Raw genomic sequence first — 14,401 nt, 5'->3', positions numbered from 1 at the left:
TGCATTGGTTACATCATTCTCGGCCGCCGATAAGATTGTTTTCTTGGATTGGCTAATAGCGTTCCTTCCCGCCTGGCTCTTCGTCGTCACAAGCTGCCGATTGGTTAATCGCGTTACCAAGCTCTGGACGCGGCTCGACCATTGGAAGCCGCGGGCCCGCCCCCGTCGGCTAGGTGAAGGTGAGAGTCTCCTCCAGTCGCAGCGGCCAGACCTGACAGGCCAGCTCCGGGCGCAGGGTGAAAGGGTTCGATTCCTGCTCTCTCGATATGGCGCCTCCGTCAGTCTTTTCCGAGGTTCCGCAGGCCCAGCCTGTCCTGGTCTTCAAGCTCACTGCCGACTTCCGGGAGGATCCGGACCCCCGCAAGGTCAACCTGGGAGTGGGAGGTAAGGATGCAGTGCTCTGGAGTGCGAGCAGCTCGGGGAGTGGAGCGGACCCACCCCAGGTCGTGGACATTGTGGGAGAAGCTGAGGCCCAGTGTGGCGCTGCTTGAAGAGGGCGGCGCCGGAGAGGAGGCTGGATCCACGAAGGCTTCCTAAAACCTGCCCATTTTACAGATCCGGGTGTGGAGTCCCTGGAAAGGGGTGATGTGTCCGAGGCCGCACAAACCAGATGTAGCAGCCAAGACACAAACTCAGTCTTTCTGATTACCCATTTTGCGTTCTTTATACTACAGCCTCATAAGAAATGGGGCTGCCGGAGCTTGTAGAGAGAGGGAGAAAAATAGGAAGCCTGATAGGCTTAGGGTTCTGGTTGCTGGGAAATGGGTAAAGGAGAACTTTTAACGCTAGGAAGCTCTGTTCTGGGTCGGTAAATATTTGAGTGACCACTGAGTGTCAATCAACTACCTTATTAAGCTTTGTGGGGGGAGACTGAGGTTTGATTTTTGCCCTTAAGGATTTAAAAATCTGCTGATGTTACACATGCTTTGAGACAGTTTAATGCTGCCCCCAGAGGGTCTGGGGAAATGGTTCTGGCCCTCACAGATGTGGTAGGAATGGGTAGAGATGGTGGAAAGGAGTGAAGTATGGATAGTAGAAGCTTACTTTCCACACATCCTGTCTTCATTTCTTTTTTTTTTTTTTTTTTTTTTGAGGCCGAGTCTCGCTCTGTCGCCCAGGCTGGAGTGCAGTGGCGCGATCTCGGCTCACTGCAAGCTCCGCCTCCCGGGTTCCCGCCATTCTCCTGCCTCAGCCTCCCGAGTAGCTGGGACTACAGGCGCCGCCACCACGCCCGGCTAATTTTTTTGTATTTTTAGTAGAGACGGGGTTTCATTGTGTTCGCCAGGATGGTCTCGATCTCCTGACCTCGTGATCCGCCCGTCTCGGCCTCCCAAAGTGCTGGGATTACAGGCTTGAGCCACCGCGCCCGGCCTTCATTTCTTGATTCAAGTGATTCTCATCTGTACCTTGGACAGCTAAGAGCATGGGTCTCAGTTTCCCCATCTGCCAAGAAGAAGATTTGTATTGGAGTGCCTCTCACATTTTTTACCCCTCACCCTCTCTGATGAATTTGTTATTCTTCTCACTGTCATTTGGATGTTTGAAGCCCCACAGACACTTACTTTCTCCGTTTGGATTTTGCCACATGCAAAGCCAGAGGGATGAAAATGGGTAGGATAAAGCCTTATGCTAGGGAATAGACTTAGAATAAAAGGACTAGAAATTGTGGAAAGAGAAGGTGGAATCATTTTGTAGCAGAGTGTGATATGAAGGACGCTCAGAATCAGGTTTCTCATAGATGATGTTTTGTCTGTGCATAGCATTTGTTAAAAAAAGAAAAAAAAGTCGGCCGGGCACAGTGGCTCAGGCCTGTAATCCCAGCACTTTGGGAGACCGAGACGGGCGGATCACGAGGTCAGGAGATGAGACGATCCTGGCTAACATGGTGAAACCCTGTCTGTACTAAAAATACAAAAATTAGCTGGACGTAGTGGTGGGCGCCTGTAGTCCCAGGTACTCGGGAGGCTGAGGCAGGAGACTTGCTTAAATCCGGGAGACGGAGGTTGCAGTGAGCTGAGATTGCACCTGGCCGACAGAGTGAGACTCCGTCTCAAAAAAAAAAAAAAAAAAAAAAAAAAAGTCTTCCCTAAGGAGTATGGGGAGGGGTAAGGAAAAATCCATTGAAAAGTGATGGTTTGTTGAAGCTGGTAATTTGTTGAAGCTGGGTGGTGGGTACATGGGCATACGTTATATTATTCTCTCAGCTTTTGTATAGGTTTGAAATTTTTCATCATAAACCTTTTAAAATAAGTCAGTACTACATAGTTTAGTCCATTGAGGGAAAATGATGTTTTTAGCAGGCAACAGAGTGGGAGAAATGTTGAAAGATTGCCTCAAATTGAATTTGAGTGGACACCATTTGGTCTCTTAATTTAAATCCCATCCAAAACCTCCAAGTGTTTCTTTGCAGCCAGATATATACAAAGAACTAGTATTACTGTCAGTGTAAATACATCTTTTTAAAACGTCAGATTTGGCCAGGCGCAGTGGCTCACGCCTGTATTCCCAGCACTTTGGGAGGCCAAGGCAAGTGGATCACCTGAGGTCAGGAGTTCGAGACCAGCCTGGCTAACATGGTGAAACCCCGTCTGTACTAAAAATACAAAAATTAGCCGGACGTGGTGGTGCATACTGGTAGTCACAGCTTACTCGGGAGGCTGAAGCAGGAGAATCTCTTGAACGTGGGAGGTGGTGGTTGCAGTGAGCCAAGATCACACCAATTGCACTCCAGCCTGGGTGACAGAGTGAGACTCCATCTCGAGAAAGGAAAAAAAAAGAAAAAATCACGTCAGATTTATTTTATTAATTCAGTTTACCTTTGAACTATCTTACAGGGTTTCTGTGAGGATTAAGTACATTTAAAGTGTTTAGAGCTGTATCTGGCACATAAGTGGGGTTTATGTAAGTGTTAGCTATTATTGTTATTGTTCTGGCATTTCTTTGAGTGATTCTCATAAAAGATATTGAATAAAAATTTTCAGTTCAAGAACTGCAAAATGAACTAATTTATGACATTAGTTTGGAAATAAACTGCTCATGCAGAGAAAAAGCACCCCGACAGCACAGGCCAGAAGCAATGGACTCAGGATTGGAGTCATTGGCTCAGACAGCCACCCCAGCTGTGGTAGTGCCTTTGTCATGTTTTCCAGGAACTCCAGTTCCTTACCATGAGCAAATGATTTATGCATGTAATCTCGTTTAATGCTCACAACTCTGGAGGGTGGTTTATTACTATTACTGTTTAGAGGCAAGGAAGCCGAAGACTGGAGGTGAAGCAATTTGCCCCAGGTCATTTGACCACTGGGTGGTAGAGCTGGGAATCCAGGCCAGGTCTCTCAGACCTCAGAGTCTCTGCCTGCACCTCTATTTCAGGTACCTCCAGGTGGTAGCCAGTACACTGTAGTGGGAAGAGCCAGGAGACCTAGGTACACGCCCAGCACCGTGGTCCAGCAATGTGACCTTGGAAAGGTTATTTAACATCCCTGGGGCTCAGTCTGTTAAATGAGGAGCCAACTGAATGACCTTCTCTCAAATTCTACTCTTAAGATTCTACTGTACTAAAAGTCTACTCCACAATTCACTAGCACATTCTATGACTATAGTGTAGGATAGTAATTTTACTGGCCTCATCAGTTGTCTGAGGATTAAATGAATAATTATGTGTGAAATGTGATATGTAAACGAAAAGTGTTATATATAAATGTTATTTTTGATTGTCAATGTGACCCGTCTTTTTGTGGATAGCAGGTGTTTGGATAAGGGTCTAATTAGAGTAGAATAAAAGGGCTCCTTCCAGCTTTTATATGTCCTAGCCTTATTTATACACATCCCCAAGTATACTCCTTGTGAAGAAAATGTAATTAATCACTGACCTTAAGGAAGATACTTTTTTTCCCCCAAGTTAAGATAAAACCAAATGGAGGTTATCTAGTTAATATACCAGTGATTTTGGATACGTTTAGAATAAACTACAACTGTAATCTCAAGTCAGTTTCTACTTGGAGCTAGTTTCCCCAGAGTTGTTGTTCTTGCTGTGATGATTTAAATAATTTCCTTATAGGTAAACAGAGGAGAGTATCACATTTTCCACTGCTAGGCACAATGCTTTCTAAGTTGATCATTTTAGTGCTTCTCAAAGCTTCAGACTGAAGTGGCTTTAAGGACATGGGAGATGGATCCAACCTGGTGCAAACTGTAGCAAGAAGTTTCTTCAAAGACTCCAGTCCATTTTTTCATGTGAGCCTAGCTTTCTTTTGGCGCAGATATACTCTGCTAGCTTTAATATTTCTTGTTTTCAACATGGTTTCCTAGCATCTTCAAATAAAATAGCTGGAAATATATACTTTATCAGGTGTTTCTGAGTACCCCTGGCCTTCTCCCTAGTATCCTAGTTGGGCTTTTGAGTGGGGATGGATGAGGGAAGTGGAGATCTTAGGAAGATGAGGGTGATGGTTTGACCATTTACATCTCCGTCTTCTTTCTTCCTTTCCTTCTTGCAAAGCAAGACTGCTGGGCCCACATGGGCCCACCTGTAGACTTTGTGAGTCCCCTAAAAGGGCTTGTACCCAAGAAGAAGACCAGTGGTGCATGGAGCTGGGGAGCATGCTGATAAAAAGGCCCCTGACATGGTCCCAGGGGCCTGCTTGCTTCAGGCTTTCTCTAGACATCTCTTGCTTTTCAAAAAGCACATGGATCCATGAACTGACAGCCTAGCTCTTGTTATCTCTGTGATCCTGGGCAAATCATTTGACTTTTCTGGCCACAGTGGCCAGATCCTTAAAATAGACATCACAGTATCTATTTTGTGGATTGCTATACAAATTAAATGAGAGTAAAGAAATGTATTTAGCGCAGTACCTTGTATGTACAAAGTAGTAAATCCGTGTTATTATTCTGCCCTCAGGTTCCATCAATGTCTTTCTCCATGTCCCAGACCTCATCTCTGAATGTCAGGCCTATAGTGGACACATCCTACAGCTCCCTCAAATTCAGCGTGTTCAAAGCACAACTCATCATTTCTACCTTCCCCTTGATCTTTTCTTTTATCTTCCCCTTGTGTTCTAGAGCTTGGTCCACCCCCCCACCACCACTCACTCATTATCCAGACGTGAGGGAGACCTTGGAGTTAACAGCAGTCCTTTCCCCAGTCCCCTGTCTGTTTATTTGGTCAATAGGTTCTGTCTTTTCTACCTCAAATCTATTTCCAGTGGCACTCCTTTTCTTTATCCCTGCTGCCATTGCATGAATTCAAGGCCTCATTATTTCCCTTCTGGAATATTGCAGTAGCTTTCTACTGCTTCTACTTCTAGTAACTCACCCTTCTTAACTACTGTCTCTGTCCTTCTCTCCGGTTTATTTTCTGTGGTGTCACTCAAATGATCCCGTTAAAATGTGCAACTGTTCATGTCACTCGCTTGCTTAAATGCTTTCAGTGATTACCCATTGAAACTGAAGTTCCTTAAAAGAGACTCCAGGATTCTTTTAGCCACTCCTTAATAGTAATAAGCTAATAATTAATAATAAGCTAATCCTTAATGGATTCCATGTCAGAGTCGTGAAAATGTAGATCCTCAAAGACCTCATGCTCCCCAGGCCTCTGGGGCCTTACACAGGTGTGCCCTCTGGCATGCCCTTCTTCCCTTGTTTACCTTTTAAACTCTAATTCATCTTTCATTCTTCATCCTCTGCAAAATCTTCTTTGACTCCTCAAAGTAGAATTAAAGGCTCTATCTATGCTCTGTGTTTCTTGGAGGGCAGACGGGATCTTATTGTATCAATCTCTGTAGCTTCTACGAGCCAGTGCCTAGCTCATATAGTGAGACTTAGTATTTGTTATGTGAATGGGTGAATGAAAGAGTGAATGAGAAACTCAAGGATCCAACAAATAGGAATAAAAATTCTTGGGGAGAGCAGTAATAGTGGTTGCTGATAATGCCTGACCTCACTGCTCCAGTCATCCAAGAGGAATCTGGTTCTGCTTCACTAGGGCAGTAAGGAGAGGCATTGGGAACAAATCTAGAACTTAGCCTGGGAAAAACTGGGCAATGGAGAACTGGCCAGTTTTTTTAGTCACAGTATAGACGCAATGCCTCTCCAACCATCTCCAACCCAAGTAGTAGGAATTTTAGAGTTTCAGAAAATATTCAGTAGTGGTAAGAACAGCAGTATTCCAGTCTTTTCTTTCTCTTTCATATTTTATTTATCTGTAACACATTATTTAGAATGACATATTATCATAAATATAAACATATAGCCTAATAATGTTATAGAATAGATATAACACCCAGACACATAACTAAAACATAACAGAACTGGTTTTTTATAAACACCCCAAATTTTTGTGCATCTAAATAGTATCCTTTGTAGGTAGTTCAAATATGCTTTTCTTGTTCCAAGATTTCTGGAAACCCCTTTTAGACTGGCTGTCAAGGCATGTAGGACCCACACAAGAGATCATTTTTAAAAATAATTGTTCTCCGTGAGTTTTACCCAGTTTATTCACTCACGCTCTTCAGTGGAGATGATGCAAATGCTATTCCCCAAAAATAATTAACTTTGAAAGGACGAAGATTTGGCACTATCGAGGATATTCAAAATAATGAGATGTGGCCTCTAAAAACAATTCCAAAAGAAGTTTCAAGAATATTTTGAACAATGGTAGCATTGTGATCATAGATAGGTTGATGTGCTTAAGGGACAACTCTTACTTGGAAGTAGTTATTTTGGTACATCTTTGGAGAAACCAGACCAAATCCCAGCTGACGAAGGAAGCTTTTTGAACTTGTTGAGAAGTTTGGTGGACTAAGGGGTATACTATGAATGGTATGAGAGTATTGTGAGTTGGGCCAGGCATGGTGGCTCACGCCTGTAATCTCAGCACTTTGGAAGTCCGAGGCGGGAGGACTACTTGAGCCCAGGAGTTTGAGACCAGCCTGGGCAACAAAGTGAGGCCCTGTTTCTATGAAAAATTGAAAAAAAAAAATTAGCTGGTCATGGTGGTGAATGACTTTGGTCTCAGCTACATGGGATGTTGAGGCAAGAGAATTGCTTGAGCCCAGGGGGTTGAAGCTGCAGTGAGCTGTGTTCGTGCCACTGCACTCTCGCCTGGGCAACAGAGTGAGACCCTGTCTCAAAAAGAGAAAAAAATATTATGAGTTAGATTCACTAGAGACGGAAGGTAGACTATGAGTGATATGAGAGTATTATTTGATTCACCTACCCAGAGGCATTTGGTCAGTGGCTCTCAGTCCGTAGCCCTGCCTACATTTCTATTACTAGCTTGAAATGTTTCTCAGATTTGCAGATGACACATTCCTGGAGGGTAGAGTTAGCTGATAGAAGACATTCAAAGCGATCTTATAAAGTCTTTTATTTGCTGTATATCCTGTGACCTAATAAATTAACATTTAGATATTTTTCCTAAGAAAACACTCAGGAATATGCATAAATATGAGCATTTATCACAATGTTTATAATAGCAAATAATTTAAAGCAACACAGTTAATACGTTATATATAAAAAGAAATATTATTTAGCCTCTAAAATGATGTTGTAAATGGTTCATATGTATGAAAAATACCCAACTGCATTCATAATAAGAGAAATGCAAATTAAAACTACTTGATATATTATATTGGCAAAAATTCACTCAGTGCATAAGGCTATGTGGAAGCAAACACTCTTAAACAGTGCTGGTGGGAATGTAAACTGATATAATTCCTGTATCAATTTGGACAATTTGGAAATATTTGTCAAAACTACAAAAACACATACTTCTTAGCCCACCCTTTTGTTTTCCACCCGGCATCTTACAAATATATTTGCATACGTGTGAGATGACGTATGTACAGGGTTGTTCACTGAAGTATTGTTTTAATAGCCAAAGATTGTAAACAATTCAAATGTCCAACAAGAGACTGACAAAGTAAAATATGGTACATTCATCAGTTAAGGAATTGTAAAAAGAACAAGGACACTATGTGCAAATGTAAAACAATCTTCAAGTGAAGAAGCAAGGAACACAAAACAGTGTATAGTACGCTGTATGCTACCTTTTGTTTAAAAGGGCATATGTAAGAAGCTGTGTTTGCTTGTGTAAGCATAGGGAAATGCTGGAAGGATATTTAAGAAACTAACAGTTGTTATTTGGGAGGGATTTGATAACTAGGTAGATAGAGGATAGGAATGGGATGGAGACATGCAAACATGTCACCTATTAGAAGAATAGTTAATGAGGAAGAAAAATTCATAATATATATTTAAATGGAAAAAAGCATGTTGAAATTCTATGTACAGTATGATCCATATTTTATAAAAGAATATGGCCATCAAAAATAAAGCTTAGAAGGTTGTACACCAAAATTTTCATACTCCTTGTCTCTGAGTACTGGGATTATATGTTATGTTAGTTCTCAACACTGCTATAAAGAACTACCTGAGACTGGGTAATTTATAAAGAAAAGAGGTTTAATGGACTCATGGTTCCACAGGCTATATAAGAAACATGGTTGGGAGGCCTCAGGAAACTTACAATCATGGAGGAGGGGTGAAGGGCAAGCAAGCACCTTCACATGGCGGAGCAGTAGAGAGAGCAAAGTGGGAGGTGCTACACACTTTTAAACAACCTGATGTAGTGAGAACTCACTTGCTGTCACAAGAAAAGCAAGGGAGAAATCTGCCCCCATGGTCCATCAACACTGGGGATTACAATTGAACATGAGATTTGGGTGGGGACACAGGGCCAAACCATATCATTCCACTCCTGACCCCTACCAAATCTCATTTCCTTCTCACGTTTCAAAACACAATCACACGTTAATTATGTTTATTTTTTATCTTCTGGGCTTTTCCCAATTTTCTGCAATCAATGTGTTGTTCAGTAAACAATAACAACAACCCTAAAATGTGATTTTTTTTTTTTTTTTTAAAGTCAGGGATTAATGTTGGGCAGAAATCAAGAAAATAAAAATCAGAATCAGTCTAAAATTTTGTTTCCATTTCAAAATTACTTGCGTAAGTATAGGCTTATTCTGGACCTAAACATTCAAGCAGAGAGGCAAACGACCCCTGCCAGGAGTCCTACTTGGAGAGATTATTGACGTGGGTGCAAGGCTAAAGCAACTGCCCTGTAAAGCTCTAATCCTAACATAATCATAGAATAGTGTAGGGAAAGAAATTGGTGATGGATAACTCAGAGTGACTTAAAAATACTTTCAGAGGAAGAGGAAATACTTAGAGGTTTACTGTAGAGCAAGATTAAATATTGTGAACCAGATCAATTTAGATCAATGAAAGGGTGAGGCAGATGAAGTGGGATGAAGTTGGAAGGGTAAACACTGGCTGAGGTCAGAATACAGAGAGGATAAAGATGTGTTTAAGTGGGTCCTTGGGTGATTGTGTCACCTGTTGTTGAAATCCTCAGGGCATTTGCTTATCATTTGTCTTATTTCTGCTCTTCTAGGACAGGAGGAGTGGTGGGCCTTCTTCTGCTCCTTCTCCATGTTTGTGTTAAAGGTGCCAAGTTCATGTGGAAGTAGCACCTAGGCTTTTTCGGGAAGTCTCTTGGGGAGATGCAGAAGGAAGACTGCTGGGCCAATGGCCTAGAGACTTCAATGCAATAGCGATATTGACATGACATTTGCAAGTTGCTTTTTACTTTGCAGAGTGCTTTTCTATGTACTGTCTTATGTGACCAGGCTCTGTGATGTCCCAGTTTCATTTCAGCATTCTACTTTTTGGAGGTCACATAGTTAAGAGCTGTAAGTTCCACAAGGATGGGGACCACATCTGCCCTTATGTTTGCCCAACACCTACCCCAGTGCTTGGCTCAAATTAGGTACTCAGTAAGTGAACGAACTTTTCTCCAATTTCCTTCACTGTTCTGTTTTGACTGGAAGGTGGTGGGATTCTCCCAGTTCACAGTTACACACTCTTACCTTGGATACAGCCTGAGCCTCCTCTGTGTATAACCCTTTTCCATTCTCCAGCATATCGCACCGATGACTGCCATCCCTGGGTTTTGCCAGTAGTGAAGAAAGTGGAGCAGAAGATTGCTAATGACAATAGCCTAAACCACGAGTATCTGCCAATCCTGGGCCTGGCCGAGTTCCGGAGCTGTGCTTCTCGTCTTGCCCTTGGGGATGACAGCCCAGCTCTCAAGGAGAAGCGGGTAAGTTTTGGGTGAGAATGTATTTTCTCTTTAGAAACTGAAAGTCATCCTGTTCTTACAGTTGGTGACTTCCCCTCACTCCACTAGAGGTCCTGCCATTCTAAGAGCCTTGCTGTTTTCTAGACTTACTGGGCCCTGCCATGACTAAGAACCTTTGCCTGGCCCTTCCCTCCACTTGGAATGCCCTCCCTTACTTCTCTAGCTCTGCAGTCCCCACCTCTAAGTCCTTCAAGAGCTGATCAGGGATCACTTCCACACTGAGTCCTTAGGTATTTTAGGCAGAGCTTGTTGTTTAAGCTCTCTGAGTTATCACAGGACTTTGTTCACAGCTTGGGAATAACAGTACTTAACTGTGCTTACTATAGTGGACAATTTTATAAGTCTTCATCTCCCACAAGACCCTAACTTTCCCCAGAGCAGGGATCATTGCTTACTTATTTACCTTGCAGATTTTCAGCATTTGGCTCTTATCCAGGTACCTCAGATTACAGAGGTTTGGATTCATTCATTCCTTCAGTCATCAGATGCCCACTACTAGAGCCAGGCACTGTTCAGATGCTAGAGCACAGCAGGGACTCAAATATACAGAATCCTCTGCCTTTGCTTTCAGTTTTGGGGAGAGGAACGGACTACAAATGTAATCTTATTGACTATATCAATAAGAAAATGATGTAGTATACTAAAGATGATAAATGCTATGAAAATAGAGCAGGAGGAGGCATGTTAGGAATTCTGGGAGTGGATACAGTTTTAACTAGGGTGGTTATGATAGAAATAGAAATGACATTTGAGCCAAAACTAAAGATGAGACATAAATGAAAGAATGAATGAACAAGAAAACCAGCAGTAATCATTTCTTCCCTTAGATTTTTCTTTCCAGATCCTTTACCCATTTTGTGGAGACCTATTTTCTAGACTCCTCACTCCCTTGTACTACTTTTCCACTTTTAGATCTTAGGATCCAGACAGAAATGTTCATTTTTCATCCCCAGCGTAGTTTCAGCTTTGAGATTACTGAGCATTGTAGAAAGGAGGGCTCGTGGGCCATAACTCATTGTCACATCATGACATCCCACTCTCGCTTTGATTGCCTGTAGGAGACTTGGGGCTTTTGCTGTGGCTCACATCTTTTCACCACTTGCTGAGACCAGCTCGGACGGGGAGACCCAAAACCAGCGGCGCTACAGGAATTAAAGACATACACATAGAAATATAGGGGTGTGAAGTGGGAAATCAGGGGTCTCACAGCCTTCAGAGCTGAGAGCCTCAAACAGAGATTTACCCACTTATTTATTGACAGCAAGCCAGTGATAAGCATTGTTTTTATAGATTATAGATTAACTAAAAGTATTCCTTATGGGAAACAAAGGGATGGGCTGAAATAAAGGGATGGGTTTGGCTAGTTAACTGCAGCAGGAGCATGTCCTTAAGGCACAGATCGCGCTTGCTGCTGTTAGTGGTTTAAGAACGCCTTTAAGCGGTTTTCCACCCTGGGTGGGCCAGGTGTTCCTTGCCCTCATTCTGGTAAACCCACAACCTTCCAGCGTGGGGGTTATGGCTATCATGAACATGTCACAGTGCTGCAGAGATTTTGTTTAGGGCCAGTTTTAGGGCCAGTTTATGGCCAGATTTTGGGGGGCCTGTTCCCAACAACCACTGTCTTCTTTCTTCGTCTAGTTCAGCACATGCTTATGTAGTACCATGTGCCGGATGCCGTGAGAGATGCTGGAGCCACCCAGATGAATGCAGTATGGCTCTGGCCACAGGCAGCTCCTGGTTGCTCTCCTAGTCCTCACAGTGAAGTCATAGTATTGACAAATTGTTATCTCAGACAAGGGTTCTAGAATCCAGCAATCATATGCTGACATGTCTAGCAGTGGCCTGCTCTGTCTAGCTTCATACCAAGTCTTCCTGGATTTCCCTTGTTCTGGATACTCCTGTTTACCCAGGTCCAGTTGCCTGGCTCCTTGAGAAGTCTGTACTTATTTCCTTTGATGTTGTGATTTTCCTTTATAACAAGTACATTCTTAGGCTGTAGGACAATTTGCCAAAAATCAGTTCGCAGAATGACCAAATTGCTGTGTTATTGATTCACCAAAAACTTGTTTCTGTTAATTGCTGATATTTAGAGCAACTTGTGTTTCACTGAAGCCATCCAGTATTTAATATAGTTTTAGGGAGTGATAACTTCTTGAGAATTTGATATTTCAAGTGTCATATATATCATGGATGTCAAGGATTAGTTAATGTGGAGTGGGTTTATCTCTTCTAAGCACATTTTTTTTTTTTTCATTATATATTTTTTATTTTTTTTAAAATTTATTTATTATTATTATACTTTAAGTTGTAGTGTACAGGTGCATAACGTGCAGGTTTGTTACATATGTATACTTGTGCCGTGTTGGTGTGCTGCACCCATCAACTCATCATTTACATCAGGTATAACTCCCAATGCAATCCCTCCCCCCTCCCCCCTCCCCATGATAGGCCCCTGTGTGTGATGTTCCCCTTCCTGAGTCCAAGTGATCTCATTGTTCAGTTCCCACCTATGAGTGAGAACATGCGGTGTTTGGTTTTCTGTTCTTGTGATAGTTTGCTAAGAATGATGGTTTCCAGCTGCATCCATGTCCCTACAAAGGACTCAAACTCATCCTTTTTGATGGCTGCATAGTATTCCATGGTGTATATGTGCCACATTTTCTTAATCCAATCTGTCACTGATGGACATTTGGGTTGATTCCAAGTCTTTGCTATTGTGAATAGTGCTGCCATAAACATACGTGTGCATGTGTCTTTATAGCAGCATAATTTATAATCCTTTGGGTATATACCCAGTAATGGGATGGCTGGGTCATATGGTACATCTAGTTCTAGATCCTGGAGGAATCGCCATACTGTTTTCCATAATGGTTGAACTAGTTTACAATCCCGCCAACAGTGTAAAAGTGTTCCTATTTCTCCACATCCTCTCCAGCACCTGTTGTTTCCTGACTTTTTAATGATCGCCATTCTAACTGGTGTGAGATGGTATCTCATTGTGGTTTTGATTTGCATTTCTCTGATGGCCAGTGATGATGAGCATTTTTTCATGTGTCTGTTGGCTGTATGAATGTCTTCTTTTGAGAAATGTCTGTTCATATCCTTTGCCCACTTTTTGATGGGGTTGTTTGTTTTTTTCTTGTAAATTTGTTTGAGTTCTTTGTAGGTTCTGGATATTAGCCCTTTGTCAGATGAGTAGATTGCAAAAATTTTCTCCCATTCTGTAGGTTGCCTGTTCACTCTGATGGTAGTTTCTTTTGCTGTGCAGAAGCTCTTTAATTTAATGAGATCCCATTTGTCAATTTTGGCTTTTGCTGCCGTTGCTTTTGGTGTTTTAGACATGAAGTCTTTGCCCATGCCTATGTCCTGAATGGTACTACCTAGGTTTTCCTCTAGGATTTTTATGGTATTAGGTCTAACATTTAAGTCTCTAATCCATCTTGAATTAATTTTCGTATAAGGAGTAAGGAAAGGATCCAGTTTCAGCTTTCTACTTATGGCTAGCCAATTTTCCCAGCACCATTTATTAAATAGGGAATCCTTTCCCCATTTCTTGTTTCTCTCAGGTTTGTCAAAGATCAGATGGCTGTAGATGTGTGGTATTATTTCTGAGGACTCTGTTCTGTTCCATTGGTCTATATCTCTGTTTTGATACCAGTACCATGCTGTTTTGGTTACTGTAGCCTTGTAGTATAGTTTGAAGTCAGGTAGCGTGATGCCTCCAGCTTTGTTCTTTTGACTTAGGATTTTCTTGGAGATGCGGGCTCTTTTTTGGTTCCATATGAACTTTAAAGCAGTTTTTTCCAGTTCTATGAAGAAACTCATTGGTAGCTTGATGGGGATGGCATTGAATCTATAAATTACCTTGGGCAGTATGGCCATTTTCACGATATTGATTCTTCCTATCCGTGAGCATGGTATGTTCTTCCATTTGTTTGTGTCCTCTTTTATTTGACTGAGCAGTGGTTTGTAGTTCTCCTTGAAGAGGTCCTTTACATCCCTTGCAAGTTGGATTCCTAGGTATTTTATTCTCTTTGAAGCAATTGTGAATGGAAGTTCATTCCTGATTTGGCTCTCTGTTTGTCTGTTACTGGTGTATAAGAATGCTTGTGATTTTTGCACATTAATTTTGTATCCTGAGACTTTGCTGAAGTTGCTTATCAGCTTAAGGAGATTTTGGGCTGAGACAATGGG

General features: G+C 42.1%; 1 protein-coding gene across 2 annotated transcripts in view; it reads left to right on the top strand.

Annotated features, from left to right (window-relative positions):
- The first annotated feature begins 207 nt into the window (after positions 1–207).
- Positions 208–14,401, top strand: part of GOT1 (glutamic-oxaloacetic transaminase 1) — a 32,061-nt gene continuing 17,867 nt past the window's right edge. For both annotated transcript variants that reach the window (XR_013398240.1, XM_015147909.3), the window contains exons 1-2: positions 208–384; positions 9,987–10,168. Coding sequence is in view for 1 of the 2 variants with exons in the window: in XM_015147909.3 (XP_015003395.1) it covers positions 267–384; positions 9,987–10,168 (300 nt within the window). In the remaining variant the exon portion in view is untranslated. The remainder of the gene's footprint in view (positions 385–9,986; positions 10,169–14,401) is intronic.

This window comes from Macaca mulatta, chromosome 9, assembly GCF_049350105.2.
Source record: "Macaca mulatta isolate MMU2019108-1 chromosome 9, T2T-MMU8v2.0, whole genome shotgun sequence".
Classification (NCBI taxonomy): domain Eukaryota; kingdom Metazoa; phylum Chordata; class Mammalia; order Primates; family Cercopithecidae; genus Macaca; species Macaca mulatta.
This window is presented reverse-complemented; position numbering and strand designations above follow the sequence as displayed.